Source organism: Fundulus heteroclitus, unplaced genomic scaffold (assembly GCF_011125445.2).
Source record: "Fundulus heteroclitus isolate FHET01 unplaced genomic scaffold, MU-UCD_Fhet_4.1 scaffold_70, whole genome shotgun sequence".
Classification (NCBI taxonomy): Eukaryota; Metazoa; Chordata; class Actinopteri; order Cyprinodontiformes; family Fundulidae; genus Fundulus; species Fundulus heteroclitus.
The window spans coordinates 218,704-239,736 of NW_023397143.1; the positions used below are offsets into that span (position 1 = coordinate 218,704).

At 41.7% G+C, this 21,033-nt stretch overlaps 1 protein-coding gene across 1 annotated transcript; it reads left to right on the forward strand.

Moving 5' to 3' along the window:
- The first annotated feature begins 17,217 nt into the window (after positions 1-17,217).
- Positions 17,218-19,230, forward strand: aplnrb (apelin receptor b). The gene has a single exon (XM_012876445.3). It carries the CDS (start codon positions 17,326-17,328, stop codon positions 18,394-18,396), a length of 1,071 nt encoding a protein of 356 aa, XP_012731899.2. The 5' UTR covers positions 17,218-17,325; the 3' UTR covers positions 18,397-19,230.
- The last annotated feature ends 1,803 nt before the right edge of the window (positions 19,231-21,033 follow it).

Genomic DNA, 21,033 nt, shown 5'->3' on the forward strand with positions numbered 1-21,033 from the left:
GATGAGTCAGGGGAAGAAGATTATGAGGAAGAGGAATCTGTGTGCGAGGTGGAGCTGGAAGGGTTCAAGTTACAGATGAAATTCAGGCAACTGTGATTGATCATGTGGTAAATCATGGCCTTTCACTTAGAGGTGCAGGACAAAGAGTCCAACCTGTTCTCAATAGAAACACGGTTGCATCCATTGTAAGAGTTTTTCGACCGGAGAGCAGATATTGCTGCTATACAGTATATACATCTCTATCTATTCCTATAGTGGAATTCTTCAGTGCATGGAGATGGAAAGTATATGATCACTGTCCCTATGAGCAGATGCCCCTGCTCAATGCAATGTCTGCTGCTGCCCATAATATAGATGCAGAGGCATGTCAAGGATGGATTAGGCATGCAAGAAGATTTTTCCCTAGGTGCATCGCAGGGGAAAATATTGAATGTGATGAAGATGAGGCCATGTGGCCTATTCATCAGGACAGAATGGACTAGAAGGAACAAACAGCCCTAGTATTTTCTGTTGGAATCTTTCATTTTTTGTAATATTTCATTTGTTTATCTGGAAAAAAAGAATAAAGAATCAATAAAATTTGCATCACAACATATTTGCTTCTGGATCCATTTTTTGCAAGAAGGCAAATTTGACTACAAATGACGCTGCCATGTAAGCTGCGTACCATCTTTGGCTACAATGAACCAGCAATGCTGCACTGATTCACATTGAGTGTGGTGTTTTGTATTTTGTTGCCCCTTGTGTAACGAATGATTGGAAGGGCTCAAACATTTGTGTGCAGGTTGTGATGTTTGAGGGCAAAATTTGCCAGAGTTGTTTTGGCAGAGTTGTAACCTTTTGCAAACAAAATGTGTAATTTTGACCTTTGTTGCCACTGTTTAGACCTCTGCGTTAACTGTTTTGAAAAAAATGTGGGTTTTGAGTTGACTGCTGCGTCAAAGCAATCAATAAAAACTGTAATATATTGAAATTTTAAAAAGAGATATAAGATGAGACTATATTGTTTATATGGAGATGGTCTTTTTTACGGTATAGTCATTCTTTTATGTATTCCAGTAGGTTATTTTTCAGTGGTTTCTCATATTTATTTACAGCTGTTGGTTAAAAAAAAATGTGCTTGTGAGACATTTTGGATAAAGCTTCGATTCAGAGATGCCTTTTTATTATTACTTCATGAAAAGAAAAACACATCAAGATAAATAACATACATCGGGATTCAACCTAAACATAACGAGATATAGTTTTTGGTTCATATCAATAAAATTAAGGGATGTCTGTAAAACTTACTGTTTAGGCTACTGCAGTAAAAAGTATTTAAAAAAAAAAAGGTATTTTAAAGCTTTTTTTACACATCATTCTGAGTGGTTCGGAGGGTGGTGAGCGCCCAACATGAGGGGAGAACATCTTCACCGTCTTTACGTCACATCTGGATTTTACCAGGCGATGAAAGCCTCATTCAGGATTACATTTCTTTTTATAATAGCAGCAGAGATCAATATAAATACGGCTGCCCAGTTTGACGATTCACTTCTATTTAGGAACAGGAATATATGAAGGACTCTGTTTAAGGGGGGAAATCTCCCTTTGATTTAAATGATAACGCTGTTGTCCTCAATCTTTAGAAAGTAGCATATGTTAGTTTAGTTTTGAAATCATCACTGCGTACGCAAGGAAACTGCAAGTAAGACTGTATCTTGTATTTGATGTTCTGTTTCACCGCTGTGACTGTTTTCGGGGGGAGTAGCAAGTACATTAACGGGGATGATCCCACGATACCATATGTGTGAAGCGTCTGGGAGATTATAGTCTGGCATCGGGAGCGGTAAAGCTCTTCTAAAGCTTTTTGGTAACTGGGATTGAAGGTTTGCAGCTTTAGCCCCACCTGCCACCCCCAATCATGCCCCAAGCCCGATTAGAAGGGGGCCAAAAGGTCAGGGGTTTGAAACCCGAAACTTACGGTAAGTAAACTTTATGGGATTTTCTTTTGACCAATTAAGGTTACATGGTTGCAAAAGGGGAATGGAAGCCGCTGAAAGTTTCGGGTAAATAAAAGTGGAGCATGAAAGCGGGGTTACTTGAAACCTCATCGCCATTTGTTAATCCTGCTTTTAAAGGGAAGAGTGTTAATTTACAGTTTACAAAAAAAAAAAAGTCCCTTACACATTACACAGAAAGCTGTAAACATGTAGTATGACTTACAGGTCATCGTTTAGACACGACAATCTTGAATTAAAGCAAGAGACACGAGTGTTGTTCTTCTCATGAGCCTCCGCCAGAAAATAATGATTTATTTCCCCTTTAATCCTTATCAGTTGAAAGATTTTCCCTTTTCCAGGCAGGAAGCCCCCCTTTCTTAAGTCCTGACGGCGGTTCACTCAGAGTAACTAAGCACTCTGAGGACCTTTTGGGCATTCCTGTTTGTGACCTTCCACGTGTTTGGGGCCAGACGCTGCGGTGAAAAGTTTGAAGTAGCATCGGCTGCACGTGTGGGACAGGAAGCGGAGTGGTAGGGATCAGGGGTCGGACAGATGCTTTCTTTGTGGACAGCGGACAGGAAGTCTCAGCGTCCTTTTCATGGCTCTTCTTGGGTGAACAGTAGCTGCGGCCCTAATGATCTCAGATCCGTCAGTGTTTTTGGACTCGGTTATGAATTGTAACAGGAAATGATAGCGAGCTCTGGTTTGGTTCCAGCAGGGGATCCCCCCCCGATCTATTTTTATTTAATTTTTTTACATCATATTCCCAGCTGGACATCTTAAGCCAAGTTTGGTTTATTTTAGTTAGAATCAAAACTGCTGGCAGAGGTACCTAAAGTCTTAAAAGCATCAGGGCAGCTTGTGTGAATGCTATTTTATTACTGTAATTATGCAGTTGGCAGGTTTACATGCTACGGTTATTTGTACTGATATGATGACGTTGGAAAAAGTGGTAGGAGGCAAGTTTAAGCGCCATTCATACACAGAAAAACAAAAGAACTGGAAAACACACACAATGCATCTCACAAAAGCATGAAAACGTGGCAAATAACCACATAAAAAGAGAAAAAACATTAGAACTACACAGTTTAAGTAAATAAAAAGCATAAAAAAAAGAGGAAATCATAATGCAGGGTGTTGCAAACATAAAATCATTTAAAGTGGACATAAACTGGACCCACCCTTGCAGCTCTTGGCTCATTAGATAGTAAGCTAGGTTGTTTTATTTCTATGAATGTAAATCAAAGTTGGAGTTGTTGATTTTTCGTGCTACAATCTGACGAGCAAAGAGTGTCCTCACTTTTACCGTGAATCAAACGTCCAGTGGTATTCTTCCAATAAAAGCTTGTTTACAGGCGTAACAATGTGAGCGTCTTAAGAAACATCTAGATCACCAGATACAGAAATCACCATAGCAAAAAAAAGTTAAAGCAAATCACAATTTTTTTCCCCCCTTCCCTCTAGCTGTCTAAAAAAAATCACATTTATAGCTGTTGAAAAGCTAAATAGCTGTTAAAGCCGTTTAGTATAAGGCAGGAATAAAGCTCAGACAAGTGAAAGGGCTTGGTTATGCAGAGAATGAACTCTGCTTGTTGTTGCAAGAGTCTGACTATATTATCAAGAGGAAACCTGCATAGATAGAGCTTTTTGTTTACATTTCACTTCTTCCGCTCTCTGCTTTAACGTCCCTCTCAGTGCCTGTGTCCGCTCCTCACAGGGACATGTAATGTGACGCCTGTACCAAGGCGTAAAATCCACTTCATTTTTTAAGTTTCAACCACTGTCTCAGTCATTAAGGAATAGTTGTCATTTGTGCAATTCATTTTAACCACATTTGTCCTTATCCTGCCAATAAAATGTGTTATCTGCGTCCAGCCAACTAAAATGCTGCCTTACAGAGCTTTCCTTGAATTTCAAACCACAAGTCAATTTCATGACGCGTCTTCTTTCAGGCAAGAAGACGTTTTGCCATCTGGTTGTGGATTTTGAACTTTCAGACCAAGTGATAACATCTAAAACCAAAATATATGCTCTTGAACATAACAAAAAATAAAAAAATTTCTTTTTCTTTTCAGAGACTTCAGGACTACAGCTGTTTTTTTTTGTCTTTTTTCTTTAATGGTTAAGAGTGCATAGAGTTCCAACCGAGAATGTAGCTCCTGATTCAAAATCAGCATCTTTAAGCTTAAATTAATTTTCTGTTGCCCACATGGACCAACCAAGAGCCTCTCTGGAAACTCTTACGGCCAGATGACACAAAGACTGAACTATTTGACAACAATAAGAAGAAGAGTCAAGGTTCAGTATTCAGAACTATAAGAGGGCCGGACCTAAAGTCGAGCATGGCGGAGGCAGCATAAAGCTGAGGGCCTGTTTTTCAGCCAATGGTCCAATGTACATTCTGGAACCAGTTTTGATGTGTTTGAAGCTTTCAGGAAAAACCCGGCCTCAACTATGTTGAAAGTTGGTTCAAATAAAGGTCCCTCCAAGGAAACCAATGAATTTTATTAAAATCTACCAGTGGATAACAGATTTTTTTAACAGTGCACAGATTTCTGATCAAAAACTGGCACCTTCAAGAATAAGTGCACTACATTTCTAGTCCAAACGCCTTCTGGGAAAAAAACACAACGGTCTTAAGCACAATAACTATGTTTGGAGGAGTCAGGGTGAGGCGTTCAGACCTAAAAACACTCAAACCATCAGTCAAGCAGGCAGGTGTTGTGGCAGTGGCAGCATCATACTGTGGGTCTGTTCAGGAGGAGTTTGTGCAAAAGGTAATGTAATTTAAAAAAAGAAAACTTGGTGGAAACTTTGACAAAACTTGATGTTCAAACAGGATAATGGTCTCAAAAACACGTAATGATTACATTTTGAATGGACCAAGATGGCCGACAATGGGCTTCAGGAATGGCCTCCCTAAATTCCTGACCTCAGCCTTATCGCATATTCCTAAAAACCAACTTATTTTAAATGAGTTATACCAGTGACAGTTTTGGACTATAGTTGTTTTAAGATTAAGTACAAAAAAGATTATATTTTTATTGTTTTTTTTTGGTTTTTTTTTGTTAAAGAAGTGACCTGTCCAGGGTGAACCCCGCCTTTCGCCCATTGACAGCTGGAGATAGACCAGCACCCCTTGCAACCCCAATAGGGATATGCGTGTTAAATGGATGGATGGATGTTAAATTAGACTTAATATTTGTTTTAAGGAGAATCCATAATAAACTTACAGCCATGAGATGTAAAGATGCCCATTGAGTCCAGGTTTGTATTAACCAGTAGTAAAAATCTGCACACCTCTAACCATGACCCACTGCTTGCAGGGGCTGGGTTAAAGCTAGGCAACGCAAACCCTGGTATCTGAGACTGGATCATCCCTGTTTGGTTTGATTAAGTTGCCAAACGTTGTTATTTCAGTCCATGACGAGACATGCGTCTTGTAAAAAGTCCCTTGGCACTGTTTGCCTTACGTGTTTACCTCTTTGCCGGGGATGTTTGTCAAGGCTTTTCTGCCATGTTGATGGTGTTTTTCATTTATCTGCATCAATCTGAGGTTACTTCCTGCCATTGTTGTGTCACATCCCCACTGTCTCCTCTCTTCCTGTCAATCGAGTCCTCTTTTTCCTCAGCAAGGAAACTGGGAGAGGGAAGAGGATACACACTGGGAGAGGTGGAGGAGGAGGGGGGTGGGGGGGAGTAGTGGTGTCGTTGTGTAAGTTTCTGTCCAAGCGTGGTTGCGTGTGTTTGTGTGATTGTGAGAGAGAAGGAGAGCTGCTGAGGCCCTGATAAGAGTTTGATGATGTACAGAAGAAGCATCAGCAAATTATGATAACACCAAAATACACATCTGCTTACGGCACAATGAAATTAGGTCACACACCGTAAAATAGTTCAAGATTATAAGCTCTCGATCATTAAAGCTTACATATTACTTTACAGTTCACTAATCCTGATAACTAAAACAGAAACCAGGATCCAGGTAGAAAAGGGTTTAGATGGACAGTTTACTGTCCATCTGAGCGAAATTTCATGCCATCGCTGCAGATCTTCATTTGGTGTCTAAACCAAGTAATGTTACTAAAAATGCATCGAATGAAAATCAAATGAGGCTAAAAGCAAGCTTCAGGAACTGCCTCCTTAAGAGCCTCAACGTCAACCTTGTTAAAAATTTGCCTTCTAACCTTAAAATTAAAGTACAGCCAAAGAAGCAAACCGGTTTAAATTACCTCTGCCAATTCTGGAATAAAAGTAGTCACATATCCAGCCAGAAATGTCCCGGAAGCTAATTGATGGCTGCAAAAAGCATGAGGTCAAGGCATAACTCTCATTAGCCAAATATTTGTTTTTATGTAAAGCTTTGAACTTGTTCAGTTCAGTTTATCTTTGTAGTTGTATGTCGTATGATTCCATCTGGAAAAGCAACAAAACAACACTTTAAAATGATTGATATCATGCACAATTGACTAGAAATGTGCGCTAATGATTAGATTTTAGAAGCACACAGGAGCAACTGCATTTATCATATCACCAATGTCATGCATTTTGCAAGACAAACAGGCATTTAAATACAAGGAAGACGTGTCGGTCTAACTTGTTTCTGTCTGAAGCTCATCGTTTCGTTCAGTTCTGCATCTCTTTAGGGTTGCTTTTGGTGCACCATTATCACAATCTGTGGCTTTTATCTATGAATTTTTTGGTGTGGCCTTTTCTCATTATTCTTCCTGCATTTTTTCACTTTTTCCACCCACCGGTGAACCCTTATGTCTATATAGCATATGCCACTGACACTAAAGATGCACATTGAATCGTATCTTCTTATTTTGCTTCCAAACTGACTTTCTTGTAATCATTTGAAGCAATTTTGAGGGACAGTTCTGCAGACTTTCTGGAGGTTTTTCTAAATTTTAGCAGCTTGTTCACTCACCAAATAATTTTACACCCTTAGAGCCAAAGCCTCACCGGAGGAATCATAATGCATGTATTTTTATTTTATTTTTTTAAGGTTAAAGCTTTCTTACACTGTAAGAAAATTTGACTGGGTTGGAATTCTTTACTCTCGTGTATGATAGTATGTGTGTGTGCAGGAGACAGTAAGATTTTTATTTTTTTTTACTCACATTAGCAGCTGACCTCAGAGCCTATTCTAATTGAAACTAACGACAAAAGCATATGTGCAGCAGGACCTTTGGTTTGAAATTACAATAGCTTATTGTGTTGCACCCACTGCAGTCACGGCCTTTACATCACGCACGAAGATGAAGGATTTCTGGGCGTGTTCTTTGTGTGAGCGTCTCTCAACCTTCAAACTATACTGACGTCTTATGTTTCAAAAGCTATGTGAGGTTCAGAGAAACATTGCGACCTATACAAAACAGTTCATGTTACATGCATGGGGTAAAATCTCACCAGGCTTGTCCCCCCCACCCCCACTCCCACTCCCCTCCCGTTGGTGTTGCATTCAAGGCACAGAAACAGGGGATTTCATTCTTGTGTTTGCAAACTTTTTTTCTCTCCACGTTTTTATTTCCAAGCATTTACTGGACTAGTTGAGAACACATCTTAAGGGTTTGTTTTAACATTATCTGCGAAATATGCAGTAAAATCCTAAAGTCAGGACAGAATGAATGGTAACATAACAGGACCATCCAGTGGAAAATAGGTGCAAACAAGTTAAGAAGTGACTATATATTTGGTGGAAACAACTGAAAACTGTATTCATGTAACGTATATAAGTAAATAACCAATATCTATCTGGGAAAGAAGTTACGAATGTCCACACCTATTTTATTGCTTTGGCAGCATAGCTGTGATGTTAAAGATCCAATTTTCAAACCCATTCTTGAAGCTTGAACATGACGAGGATGAAAACAACAACTCTAGTTATAGATGTTGTAAATGAAGTTGAATACCAATCACAAAATGTTACCGTCCTGGGCCATGTGGCCGTTAGTTCCTGTTTTTGCTCAATGCAGGGCGATTAGTGAATTAGTGAACTGTCATAACTAAAAACTAATTGTCCCTTTTACAGATGTCTTCTGGTTCTTTGTTGTTTTTTGTTACCGTAATTGTTTCCAATTATCAATTAGATGTCTGTATCAGACAAATATAACCTGAGTATAAATATATTAAGTGGTTTTATTGGTGATTATTTACTGAGGGCAAAAAGCAATCCTTACCAACCTGGCCCCATATAAAGCAAACATTGCTCCGTAAACCTAAGAACTGGTTTTGCCACCCTTTGCTGCAACTACTTCAGTAAAGTGTTTCTGATACCTGGTGGTGAGTCTTTTACAGTGATACGGGCGAATTTTGATCAGAATAGTTTTAATCCAGCCACAGTGGAGGGTTATGAAGCAGGAACAGCCTGTTTGAGGCCATACCACAGCATTTAGATTGAGAGACTTTGACTAGGCCACACTTTCATTTTGTGAGCTTGCTGGGGTGAATTGAATGATTCTCAGTTCATGACCTCAAGGCCATGAACTAATTCCTGAACATCCTCCTTCAGCATTCTCTGCTAAAAGGCAGAAACAACAAGCCATCCTGCCCTAGCCATTTCTCAGTCATCGCAACAACAAACAGACTTAAATCGGAGACAACTGGAGGCAAAAGTCTGATTGCCTCCGATTTAAGCCTGTGGGCTGCAACATGTAACAAGTCATCCTGTTCCCAACCCTGCAAAGCAATCTCAGACTATCAACACCTTGTTTAAGTGTTGTAATGATGTTCTTCATCTGAAATGTTATGTTAGTTTTACAGCAGATGTAACTGGAGCTTCCCCAGAGTTTTATAAAAGGTCTCGGGGTGTTATTAAGATGTTTTCTGACATCTTAGACAAGCCTTTGTGTTGTATTTGGTCAGCAGTGGTTGTCTTTTTTTTTATTGTTAACTCATAGACACCAGTAGGTATTGTTCAAAGATCTTTTAAGAGGCTCTCTTGGAATAATCTTGGTAGACTGGCCACACATGGAAAGGTTCACCACTGTTCAATGTTTTGCTCCACTGTAGATAATGGCTACCCCGCCTCTCGTCCAATGACTGCTGGAGATAGGCAGCAGCCTTCCCCCAACCACCACTACCACCGACCCCACCCGTCAACCCTGCACAGATAAGCGTGTAGAAACAATGGATGGATGAACAATGTTAAAATTGATTTGGCAGCCAATATAAAAACAGGAGATACACTGCAAAAACTGACCTAAAAATAACTAAAATCTTCTTAAAGTTAGTGTATTGATCCTTGATTTAAGCAGGTAAATAAGATTATCTGCCAATGGAATGAGTATTTTGACCCCTAAAATAAGATTATTAGACATCCTGCACTTGAAATAAGATGATTGAGATGAATTGTTCCTATTTTAAGTGCAAAAATCTTATTCCATTGGCAAATCATCTAATTTACCTGCTCAAATCAAGGACAAATACATTAATTTTAAGAACATTTTACTTATTTCTAGTTCCATTTTTGCAGTGTACCCATAAGCAGGAAAACACCTCTTCACGGCACTGTACTTCCGTAATAAAATAGTGTACTGTTATTTATTTAGTGTTTTTTAAATTTTTTATTTAGTTAAACGCTATTAGGAGACAAAAACTTTTCTTGCCAATCGTTGTAACGTGGAAGAATGGGGGTCTGGTGAAAGGGAATCGTCAAAATGTAAATAATAAACCAAAGCATGACAAGAAAAGGCGGGAACAGGGGCGGTTCTAGACCAAATTTACCAGGGGGGCCAAAGTGGGGCCAAAAAAACAATAAAAACAATAAAATGTTAATATTTAACTGTGTAATAATATTAAGCGAGCCACTTGTGGCTCTGGAACTGCAGGTTTCAGACCCCTGATCTAGCAGTTGAAAACTTTGCCCCCTGCTCAATATGGCTAAACGTGAAACATCTTAAGTTTTAAATTCTTTTTAGAGTAAAGCTGTACAGGTAAAAAATAATATTTGTCAAAGTGACCAATCAGTTATGGTTCCTTTGCCATTGCAAATAATTATGAGAAGTTTATTTAACATCATGCTTTTAGTACAGGGGCCATAACAGGGGCCAGGGCCGTTTCTACAGGGGCATGGGCCCCTGTTGGCCCCTGTCTAGAACCGCCCCTGGGCGGGAACGTGTTTCTTCCCCTCCGATCTTTTGTCAGTTGTTGTATTTGTTCTCTAATCAAACCCGCCTCCCATCTTATCAGCTATCTTGTGTCAGACAGTGAGCTAACACAAACACCGGCTCTAGAGTGCAAACAAAGTGTATCTGGCATGATTTGTGTTCCCTCTCCGCTTCTTTTATCTGATAAACGGGCATGGTCACGGCGGAGCGCCTCTTAAGAGACGAAGAGGCGCTCCGCCACGATCAGACAGTTAGATATTTACTGCCGACCCTGATGGAAAGTCTCAAACTATTTTTACCTTTTTGCATAAACTCCTTTCTCTCCCTCTTTCCTCGCGCTCAATCCCCCGGTAAATATTTTTCACTTGGCTCAGATGAGAACAACATTTTGAACGCAGGAAGGTCTCTATCAACAGACTCCCCCGGTCAACTGAGCCACAAACAGTCAGCGGGGCAGGAGGTTAGCGGGTTGTTGAGGGAAGCTCCCGTTGCCCGCGTGGAGGGGTCAGAGGAGTGAGAAGACGACAACAGCATGTGGTGACCTTGTGCTGAACGCGAGCGTGATGTGCAGACGAGGTCAATCTTTTCTGGTGCTGATGATTTATGACGGAAAATACCAAAGTCCTTTTGCAGAACTAACTCTTTCTTTTTTTCTTTTTTTTTTGGATTCAAAATTAGTCAAACTGAGAATAGGGGTGTCTGGTTTGATAAGTGGTTCGACCATTAAAACTTGCATATTATTGTATAGTTCTACTTTCTTCACCAATGTTAATAATTAAAGCTGGAACCGGGATCCAGGTAGAAAAGGGATGCAGTGCGCCTTCTGCAGGTAACCAGCTCACAAAGTGGTGGTGATAGTTATTGCATGCAAGGATGTTTCGACTCCTCTAAAGTACAAGCGGGTTGCCTGTAACTCATCTTCAGGTGTTCAAAACTGGAACGGCCAACAGGTTTTAATTAGTGTTGCACCGATGCCATTTATTTTGGCCCCGATACCTGGCTGTGCAGTTTTGGCCGATACCGATACCATCTGTTTGAAATTGATGTGTGTGTGTATATATGAAGAACTGCATACAACTTAGGGTAGTAGAACTTTTTATTGTCTACCTGGAATGGGTGACAATAGTTTAATAAACTTTTGGCTCTCAAAGGCCAAAAGAGTGCAACATTCGTGAAATTATGACATGTATAATAGTAGTGCAACAGAAAGACAGTAAAATTACATTAATAATTGAAAAATCTCTTTTAAACCCTGAGTTTTGGCTCTCAAATACCAAAATAGTGCAACTTTCATGAAATTATATAACATGTGTAATACTAGTCGGGAGAGAGAAGTGACATACAAACATCAAAATGGTATCTGTGACCTATTTGTTGGTACTAGCCGATACCGATACCACCATTTTAGTGCTGGATCGGAGCCCCGTCCAATACTGGTATCGGTATCGGTGCAACGCCAGTTTTAATGCAGGGACTATTTTCTCCCGACTACACTCTGCGCCCTGAAGCCGCAAACACAAAGCTCATTCTTACGACTGAATGTTTACAGCCAAACACAAACACAATGGCACCCTCCCTGGCTCAGCTGTAAAGCTCAATTTATGGTTTCCACTTCCGCATGTGCACAAGCACTGTGTGGCATAAATTTTCTGCTCTGCAGCAGTCTGCGTGCCCCCCCCCCCCATAGAGCAGTCCAAATATATTGACGTGTGTGGGCCGTGTCCCCAGGACAGGCTCTGACTGGAGCTGCTGCAGACAACCTCAGATTAAGGAGGAGGTGACATTGGGGGTCTTATTTCTAACAACTTGGTGTCATTCTCCTTATCAACTGAAGGGAAAGCAGTGAATTAACTAATGAGGCTCAAATGGTAGCACTTTTACGGCCTGCTGGAGGTGTTAGCCTTAATAGGAGCTGGTAATTAAAGGTGAATATCAGCCTTGATATGACCGGTATTGTAACTGGTCCTGATTGCTCATCGTTTGCCCAGGGGGCCGATTAACATCAGAGCTGTCAGTGTTGGCTGGGGAGTTCCACGTCATTGATTTTAAGATAAACTCACGCCAGTGTAACCTGACCCTAGCCGGATTGATATCGCTCCGCTTAGCTTCACTCACATCTATCTGGGACCTCTGCCATAGAAAGTGATTTCTCCAACCAATTTTATTGTCTAGCCAATCAGGACGCAGGGCTGGAGTTTCATAGATGTGACGTAGTGGAGAAGCGACCGTGAGACTGTTTTGATTCAGACAGCAATGGCGGCTCATATTGAGGAAGCAAGCATTAACATTGATGCTGCTATTTCTTACGTGTTGTCCAATCTACCTAATATTGTTTCATTAAAAGAACATCAGAGAACGCCTCTGAAGGCTTTTGTTGGTGGAAACGATGTTTTCGCCCTTCTCCCGACCGGATTTGGCAAGTTTTGTTTTCCGGGGTGCGCCCGTGGCGGAGCGGTTAGCGTGAACCATATTAGGAGGCCTTTAGTCCTCGACGCGGTCGGAGCGGGATCGACTCCGACCCGCGGCGCTTTGCCGCCTGTCTTCCCCCCTCTTCCTGTCAGCTCACTGTCAATAAAATGCGTGCCACTAGAGCCGCAAACACATAAAAAAAAAAAAAAAAAGTTTTGTTTTTTCTCACAGCGTCACGGGTTAGCTTCGGTGTGAGTGGTTGAAATAGCACGTCGATAAAGATGACAGACAAGTGGCTTATCCAATCATATGCAAGGATTTTTGATAAGGCCCAGCCTTCTGAAACGCCGTTCCTATGGATCTGTCCCAGATGGATGAGTGGAGCTAGGCGGAGCAAAAGTCATCTGGCTAGGGTCAGGTTAACGCCAGCGTTCTCCAGATCAAAAGTAAAGCACTTAGAAGAGCCAGTTGTCTCTGAGAAGGACATGTGGTCCGACAGCTTAACACACACATCAAACAACTGTCGGACCCCCACAAACACCCAAACAACCAGAGCCCACACTTCACAGTCCCGAAGTGCGACGAGCATCACTGAAAAAAAAAAGCCTCATAAACAGCCCCGACTCTGTCTGTCACGACTAAAGATCAAAGCCCTGCTGCTCGTTTCTGTTCTCGTTCAAAGTCCTTCCCTCAGCTCACCGTAACTGAGTTATCACTCATGGAAGCCCGTCATTGGATAAGAGGGAAATGCATCAAAATCAAAATCAAAATGTGACGGTTTTCCACTTGTGCATGGTGTGTGGCTCAACAACGTGAGGCCACACATGAGAGGAAAACATCAACAGCAATTAATACGACACCCAGGTGGGTAATTAGGAGAGAAAACAAGAGCTGAATGTTGTGGGAGCACCGTTTGCGGCACGCCGGGTGACGTGATGGACGCTCGCCAACATGTTCTCCGGCTTTGTCCAACTGGAACTTGTCAATCTGGAAGAGCAAACGTGTTGCCCTCGTCTCGAACAAGCAGCTTTTCATCATCGCCAAATGCGTTCGGACACAGCAGGTCAAATGAGCGGACTGTGGGAAAAACCAAAGTTTATAGATGGATTAATCATCGAGGCCTTTGTGTCTTATTCGGACGTTTCTTCCCCGTTCGCCGTTAACGAACGGAGCTAAAAACAGTCCCGCCCGAGCGCAGATAGGAAGCCCGCTGTGATTCACTTCTTCACTTTGCTTTTTTCCTGTTTTGCCAAAGCATCCTGCAACACTTTCTGTCGCATGGGCGGACAATTTATAAGCGATCAACAGAGGACAGCGTCCGGGTCGAGGAACTCAAAAACAATCATGTGGGTTTGATTTCAGACGGTCACAGTGGCTGGCGACAACAGCAGCTGCCTGAGGGTAAGTGACATTGGTGGATGCAGACACGAAAGAGAGGAATAAATCCCCCTCTTCATCATCAGAGGAAGAAGGAGGATGACTAAGGGGGGGACAGGAGGAGGAAGATGGCAGGGGGCTGTGTGTGTGTGTGGGGGGGGGGGATCATTTGAAGGAAGATTGTTGAGTGATACAGTAGTTGTGTCTAAAGGTCAATGCCCCGGCGCCACTGCTGCTGCTCCGCTGAGAGACGAGGCACGCTGAAGACTGAGACGCCCCACCTGGACCAGAAAATACAGCTGAGAAGCTGCTGTCGACACAGTGTGAACTGCTTTGTGAAAAAAAATGGGATTCTTTGCATTTAAAACACTACGACAGCTAAAAATGCTAATGTTCATTTTAAAATATCCAGGGACAGACGTATCAGGGAGGAAAAAGAGGAAATATGGAAACAAAAGTACATTTCAAGTGTGCACGGAGGAATACTGAAATGGCTTTTTTAAAATGCGTAGAGCCACTATCTAAGAGCACCAGAGCGGTGGCTTTACATCTTGGTTTTCGTTAGAGCTGGGAAAAGCTCAGTGGGTTAAAGATTTGTCTATGAAGGCTGCAGCATATGGCGCACGTACAATTTGACACATGGATGTCCAGTTAAGGCCGAAATTATTCATACCTCTGGTAAATTTAAATTTGAGATTGATTTTTGTCAAGTAGTTAGTTTCAGATAGAAATTAGACAAGACTTTTTTTTTTTAAATCATAAAACAATGTGATTTGATTATCTCTAAGGTTGGAAGGCCTACTTGCCATCACCCTAATCTTTAGCCCCCTACACAAATTCTCTATCAGATTCCCTACCAAACAGAGTTAAGTATTATTATTAGCGCTGTCCTGTAGCAGTGGAGTTGACACGGCAGATAAATACGCTGATACGGGTGATCAGAGTCTGGTTTTTCAGGTCATCCCTCATTCGTTTAAAGATGGTGTTTGTTTTTTTTATCTACATAGCCTACCCAAGAGACAATTTTATTACATTCAAAAACGCCATATTGGGATTGCCTAACAGTATTCACACAATGTATTAATGAAGAAAGGCCCGAACGTGTTCTGTAATCATCACAAGAATAATGTATCAAGAACAGAATGATGTAAATGTTTCTTTGTTATTGTGCTATTAAGGTGTATTAACTATTTATTTGCTCCTCTTAAGCTCAAGCTAACAGCTAACCAAATATGTCAAGGCAGTTTTTCCACTATCTAATAATACAACACAAACATAAAACAATCAATGTTATTTTGTGATTTTTTTTTTTTTTTGTACTTTCCAGTTTTGTGTGAGTCAGGTTTTCACTGTTTCCACTATTTTTTTTAACTAAATAGTGCTTCAGTGTGGAGCCCAGATATCCTGCTGTTGATTAGCTGAGTTAAAGAGGAGTAGTTCTGTCTCCCTAATTCCTCAGGATACAAATATCCTGCTATCTTCTAAAACACACAAACACTGCCTTTGTCTGCAGAATGACTCAGTTTTACTGTCCTATAGTTGTTGTGTCTGAATAAGCCTGAGAGACCAATTCATGATTTTCTGCATCCTCAGTGCAGCAAGTTTATAGAACACAGACTGTTTGCTTTAGAAATCAGAAATAAAAAAAACAATCTCATGCAAAAGTGGTGACAAGTAAAAACAACTAATCTAGGAAGGTTTTAAACCTGTACTCAGAATTTTTGAATGGCAGGTAAGAAAACTAAATTCACTGCAGAAATGCAGATTTGAGCTAAGAAAGAGGCTCCAGGGGTTCACGTATGATTTGGTAATTCATTCAGGAATAAAGCAATACAACGTTATTGTTTAATTGCCTTTTTAAAATAAAAGGAGATTAACTTGCAATACAAGCTGTTTTTAATTTTTGTGGATGCAAATGAATGAGCTGAATGTTAAATTTGTATCGATTTTCTTTTCATATTCAAAATGACAGCACAAAAAAAAATAATGCCCCTTTTCTCAGACTTAAATAGATTGATCACTTTATTGGCCCTGGTAAAGACTGGTTTAAACTCACATTTGATTTAAAAAGATGGAACAAAATGCTTGGGGTTTCTTTTTTATATGTATAAACGATTTTTGTGACAGGATTATAAATGTGAATATTAAATGTGTCAAATTGCAACGAACGTCCTGTCCAGAAAAGGCTGTTAACACCGAGCACCAAACCCCTTCCTCTCCCCTCATGGCAACTAAATCCCTTCACTGTAGGGATCAGGGGTAAAGGTTTAACCTTTGAATTTTCATTGAATTTTATTTTCCTTTATAGATTTGAGTAGAAAAAGTAGTAGTTAACAACAGTTGGTTCCACCCAAACACTATTTTAGGTTTTTAAAAAATATAAATAGTAAAAGTTTAATGATTTTAAACCAAGCAAGACATGATAAATATTATTTGAGGGTGTTTTTTGTTACTCTTTGTTGCATTATGAACTATACCTGCTGTACATTTAAATCAAGTTGGCTTGATTTTTACTTAGATGATTTAAAACTAGGCAGTGCAAGTTTATTTTTAAAGCACTTTTCGGTAACAAGATGATTGAAAGTGCTGATTCAAATTAGATGATTGTTGTTTTATTTGTATGGCTTCTTATAGTAGGAGAACATTTGTTGAACTTTAAGCTATTTTAGTAACTATTTTAGGGAACTTCAAAAGAATGACCAAAAAAGTTCAAATTAAAAGTAAATACATGTCAATGACCCATGTTTCTATAGGATCAATATCAAAGGTTAAAAAATAGTGATTAGTATTTTCTTTAAGAGGTAATCAGAAGGAAACATGACATCTCTTAAAGTCCCTTTTTTTCTAATTTTGTGCTTAGGCATGTTTGAGCATGTACTGGGGAAACAGGACAGGCGAAGAAATGTCAATAGTTTCCCCTTTCTTCAGGTAAATGAGGGTACTCCAGTAACGAAACACCCCTCTATTGATATTAAAATGTGTGTTCATCATGAAACCTGCCCAGGCTTTACTGCCATCAGCCTGCTGTCCAAACATGTCCCATGAGCTCTCATTCATCTAAACAAATGACACAAACATGTCTTAAGATGGAAGATTTGTGACCTTGAAACTTTTATTTTACATACAGACTTCCTAAATGTGGAAAGCATGTTGTTGTTTTTTAAATGAAATCTAAAAAACTTTTCAAGTCTGAAAGAGGTTTGTATTGTTGATAGTGGAGTGACTGGCGGGATGAGTGCATGGGGGGTAGGCAGTGCTGAGAGGGGAAGATCAGCGCGAGGGGAGGAGTTGTCATGGGAGGGTGTAAATCGAATGGGGGTGTGTATATAAGGGCATGCAGATTTCACACACAGCCACAGACTTTACAGTGTCTCAGCTACAGAGGATCTATCTGCCTTTATATAGATATTTTTTTGTTTTTCTACAGATCGAGTCAAAGAAAAAAGAAGAAGATGGAAGTGAACACAGCTCCTTACGACTACTACGACTACGAGGAGACAGAGAACTCCACCATGTGCGACTACTCGGAGTGGGAGCCGTCGTACGCCGTCATCCCGGTGCTCTACATGCTCATATTCATCCTGGGCCTCTCAGGAAACGGAATCGTCATCTTCACCGTGTGGAGGGCGCAGGGCAAGCGGCGAGCGGCTGACGTCTACATCGGCAACCTGGCCCTGGCCGACCTCACCTTCGTGGTCACCCTGCCGCTCTGGGCCGTTTACACCGCCATGGGCTACCACTGGCCCTTCGGAGTGGCCCTGTGCAAGATCAGCAGCTACGTGGTGCTTCTCAACATGTACGCCAGCGTCTTCTGCCTCACCTGCATGAGCTTCGACCGCTACCTGGCCATCGTCCACTCCCTGTCCAGCTCCCAGCTGCGCACCCGCGGACACATCCGGGCCTCGCTGGCGGCCATCTGGGCGCTGTCCGGTCTGCTGGCCGCCCCGACTCTTCTCTTCCGCACGACCAAGTACGACCAGCAAACCAACCGCACGTCCTGCGCCATGGACTTCAGCCTGGTCGTGACCGGCAAGGAGGAGGAGAACCTGTGGATCGCCGGCCTCAGCATGTCCTCCTCGGCCCTCGGCTTCCTCCTGCCGTTCCTGGCGATGATGGTGTGCTACTGCTTCATCGGCTGCACCGTCACCCGTCACTTCAACACCCTGCGCAAGGAGGACCAGCGCAAGAGGCGGCTGCTGAAGATCATCACCACCCTGGTGGTGGTGTTCGCTGTTTGCTGGCTGCCCTTCCACCTCGTGAAGACCGCCGATGCCCTGTCGTACGTCGACCTGGTGCCCGCCACCTGCGAGTTCCTGCGCTTCCTGCTGCTGGCTCACCCCTACGCTACGTGTCTCGCCTACGTCAACAGCTGCCTCAACCCCTTCCTCTACGCCTTCTTCGACCTCCGCTTCAGGTCCCAGTGCCTGTGCCTCCTCAACCTGAAGAAGTTCCTGCACGCCAGTCCGAACAGCTCCCTTTCCTCGCAGAAGACAGAAGCTCAGTCTCTGGCCACGAAGGTGTGACCGCAGCAGGGGGGGGGAAAGACGTGAACAATGCAGAAAAGGGCAGGTTGAAAGACAAAACTTTGCAGCATCATCTGCAACCAGTTTCAGGGTTTCACCTTTGCCCGGCTGTCCCACTCCCTCCCACCCACCCCTCGGCCTCTGACTGTGTGGACTGAAGAGGACTGAATGTTGTTGATGTAAACGGAGGGGGGGGTTGAATCACACCGAAACTCAAGACTCTCTTTAAGTGGCAGGCCTGTGAAACTGAACATCGGGGGGAAAATGCGTGAAACTCTGTTGGTCAAGAAAAAAAAACTGGACTAGATGCCCCCAGAGATCCCTTTTGGTTCCTGTGAGGACTTTTTGAACCGGGCAAGCTGTGCCTTCAGCCGCTGATGTTCTTGTTGTCATTAGCGAGTACTTGTGGAGGGACCAGATCAGCCGGCGGTGTCTCACCCACGTCTCCAAGTGTGCATGTAGGCAGGGTGTGCTAATCAGCGAGGAAGGTGTCGGAGTGAGATAAGATGTTGTAAATTGTAAATTTGTGCGTGTGCGTGAGAGAGAGAGAGAGAGAGAGAGAGAGAGAGAGAGGAGGGGGGAGTTTGGGGGGGGCCTGCCTGCCGACAGACAGACAGATGGCAGACAAATGGTTTCAGGTTGGTAAAAGGTCCAATTAAAAGGTGACTGCTTTGCCAGCTATGTGAGCATGAAGGTATGAGCCGTCTGCTTCTGTCTGCAGACGATAAATGTCAATGAATTTCCTGCTGACAGCAACGTGAAAGAATTTTGTAAATACGTTATTATTTTTTATTTGTATTAAAGAGAAAAAAAAAAAAAGGGTGCTCCGAAGAAACAAACACTCTCTCTGGTGTCGCTATGTTCCCTCTGACGGCTTGTTAAGTCTTGCTGGAATGTATTTTCTCCTGTCTGGTGAGTATGCTTCTTCCTGTCGAGGCATTGCCGGGAGAAGTCCGTCTCCCCTCCCATTGTGTTCGGAGGGGCTGAAATCAAAGCACATGTCTGCAGGAAATGCACGCTCGACTTCTGTTTCCCTCGCCTCCAACAACTCACTCGCGCAAACAATCCAGCGAGAACAAATGTTTCTAAACTGGATCGGCCACAGGAGTATTTGGCAGTCTCTCAAACAATGTGAAAATCTTAGGCATTAATTACCAAAATGCATTCCTAAAATAACGTCTGAAGCGTAGTCTTTCCTAGAGGCTGAATGTAGCGGCTCAAAGTCTCTCTTTTTAAATATCATAAAATCAGAAATATCATTAAAATATCATTGCAGTTTACGTGAGCAGTGTATTATGAACCTTCAAACCACTCTCAGTTTTACATTGAAAGGTTTTTGAGACAGGAAATCCAGAATATTTACATGGTAAATGGTAGTGGGAGGCGGTGCACCACCAATGAGAAAGTGGGAAAAAGGTGCTGAGAAAAAAAACAATATGAAATGTTTCTGATCTTAGTTATAGAAAAGTGTGGCAGTGTAAAGATATAACATTTGGGATTTTTAAACTGTCTTATGAGGTAGTTTTTCCAACCAAAAAATCTCTACATGTTCCTATCTTAGCACTTGTTTTTCACAGGTAAGCTCATCAGTGACACACAGCCTCCAGCCACCAGTGCTAATTAAAATAATCAGCATTTTCTGTGTATTTACCCATCCAGCGCATATAGGATGGCAGTTTAAAGACAATTTAAACCATATTTGCATGAACGACTATGATGTTTTTGAGTTTGGAGTGGTTACAGATCTTAAAAGTTCATTTTAAACTTGGTCCCTTTCAGATTTGCTGTTTATTGTAGCCTCCTTGCCAGCTAAACTGGATGTATACTAATACAAGGAGAGTTAATTACTGCTGCCAACCTTTAACCAGAACCTCGCTTTAGATGTTTTAATACTGTCCCCCATCAGCAGCATGACGCCTCAGCAAAATGTTTCACCAAGCTAAAATTACAGTAGGCATTTAGCTTTAGCTCACATTTCTATACTAAACAAAATTGACAGTAATAAGCTTTTTACAGGATATAATCAGCAACAGCAGGGAGACAGAGGGATTGTCCTAATCCTTGATTAGTGATTTGAAGTGGGTGTTCACCTTTTTTTGTCCTCTTGGTAATACCGGCAGCATGGCTTCATCTAAACCATTGAAAATGATGCTCCTGTTCCATTTGAGTAAATATGGCATAAGGAGGCTCTGCTTTGGTTTTCATTTCCAATATGTCAAACATATCCGTTTGTAGAGAAGAAAGAAATTCAACAGCTGCTCCAAGAGTACTTCTGTTCCTTTCTGTCTCAGCAGTAGTAATCACATATGAACAAGTAACTTGCAAACGTGTTCTTTGGTAGATTTCAACCGAATTGTACACCGAGAACATGCTCAGGGTCCTCCTAGGTCTTATTTGCAAAAATAAAGGGGTTAAATCTTGTATTACAAGGTTTTTGCTTAATTTACAAACACACATGTCAAAGTATTATGGAAATATGTAATAGAGCAATACAAAAACAAGTAGTTTTTTTGTGAAATGGGGAAAGAAGGTTTTCAAAATACATAATGAAAATCTGAAAAGTATAGTGTGTATGCTACCCCCTTTTTTATCAGTTACCTCTAAATAAAATCCTGTGTGACTAGTCCCCTTATTAGC

Excerpts from the sequence above, each read along its gene's own strand:
- aplnrb (XM_012876445.3), top strand. The coding sequence starts at position 17,326 with ATGGAAGTGAACACAGCTCCTTACGACTACTACGACTACGAGGAGACA.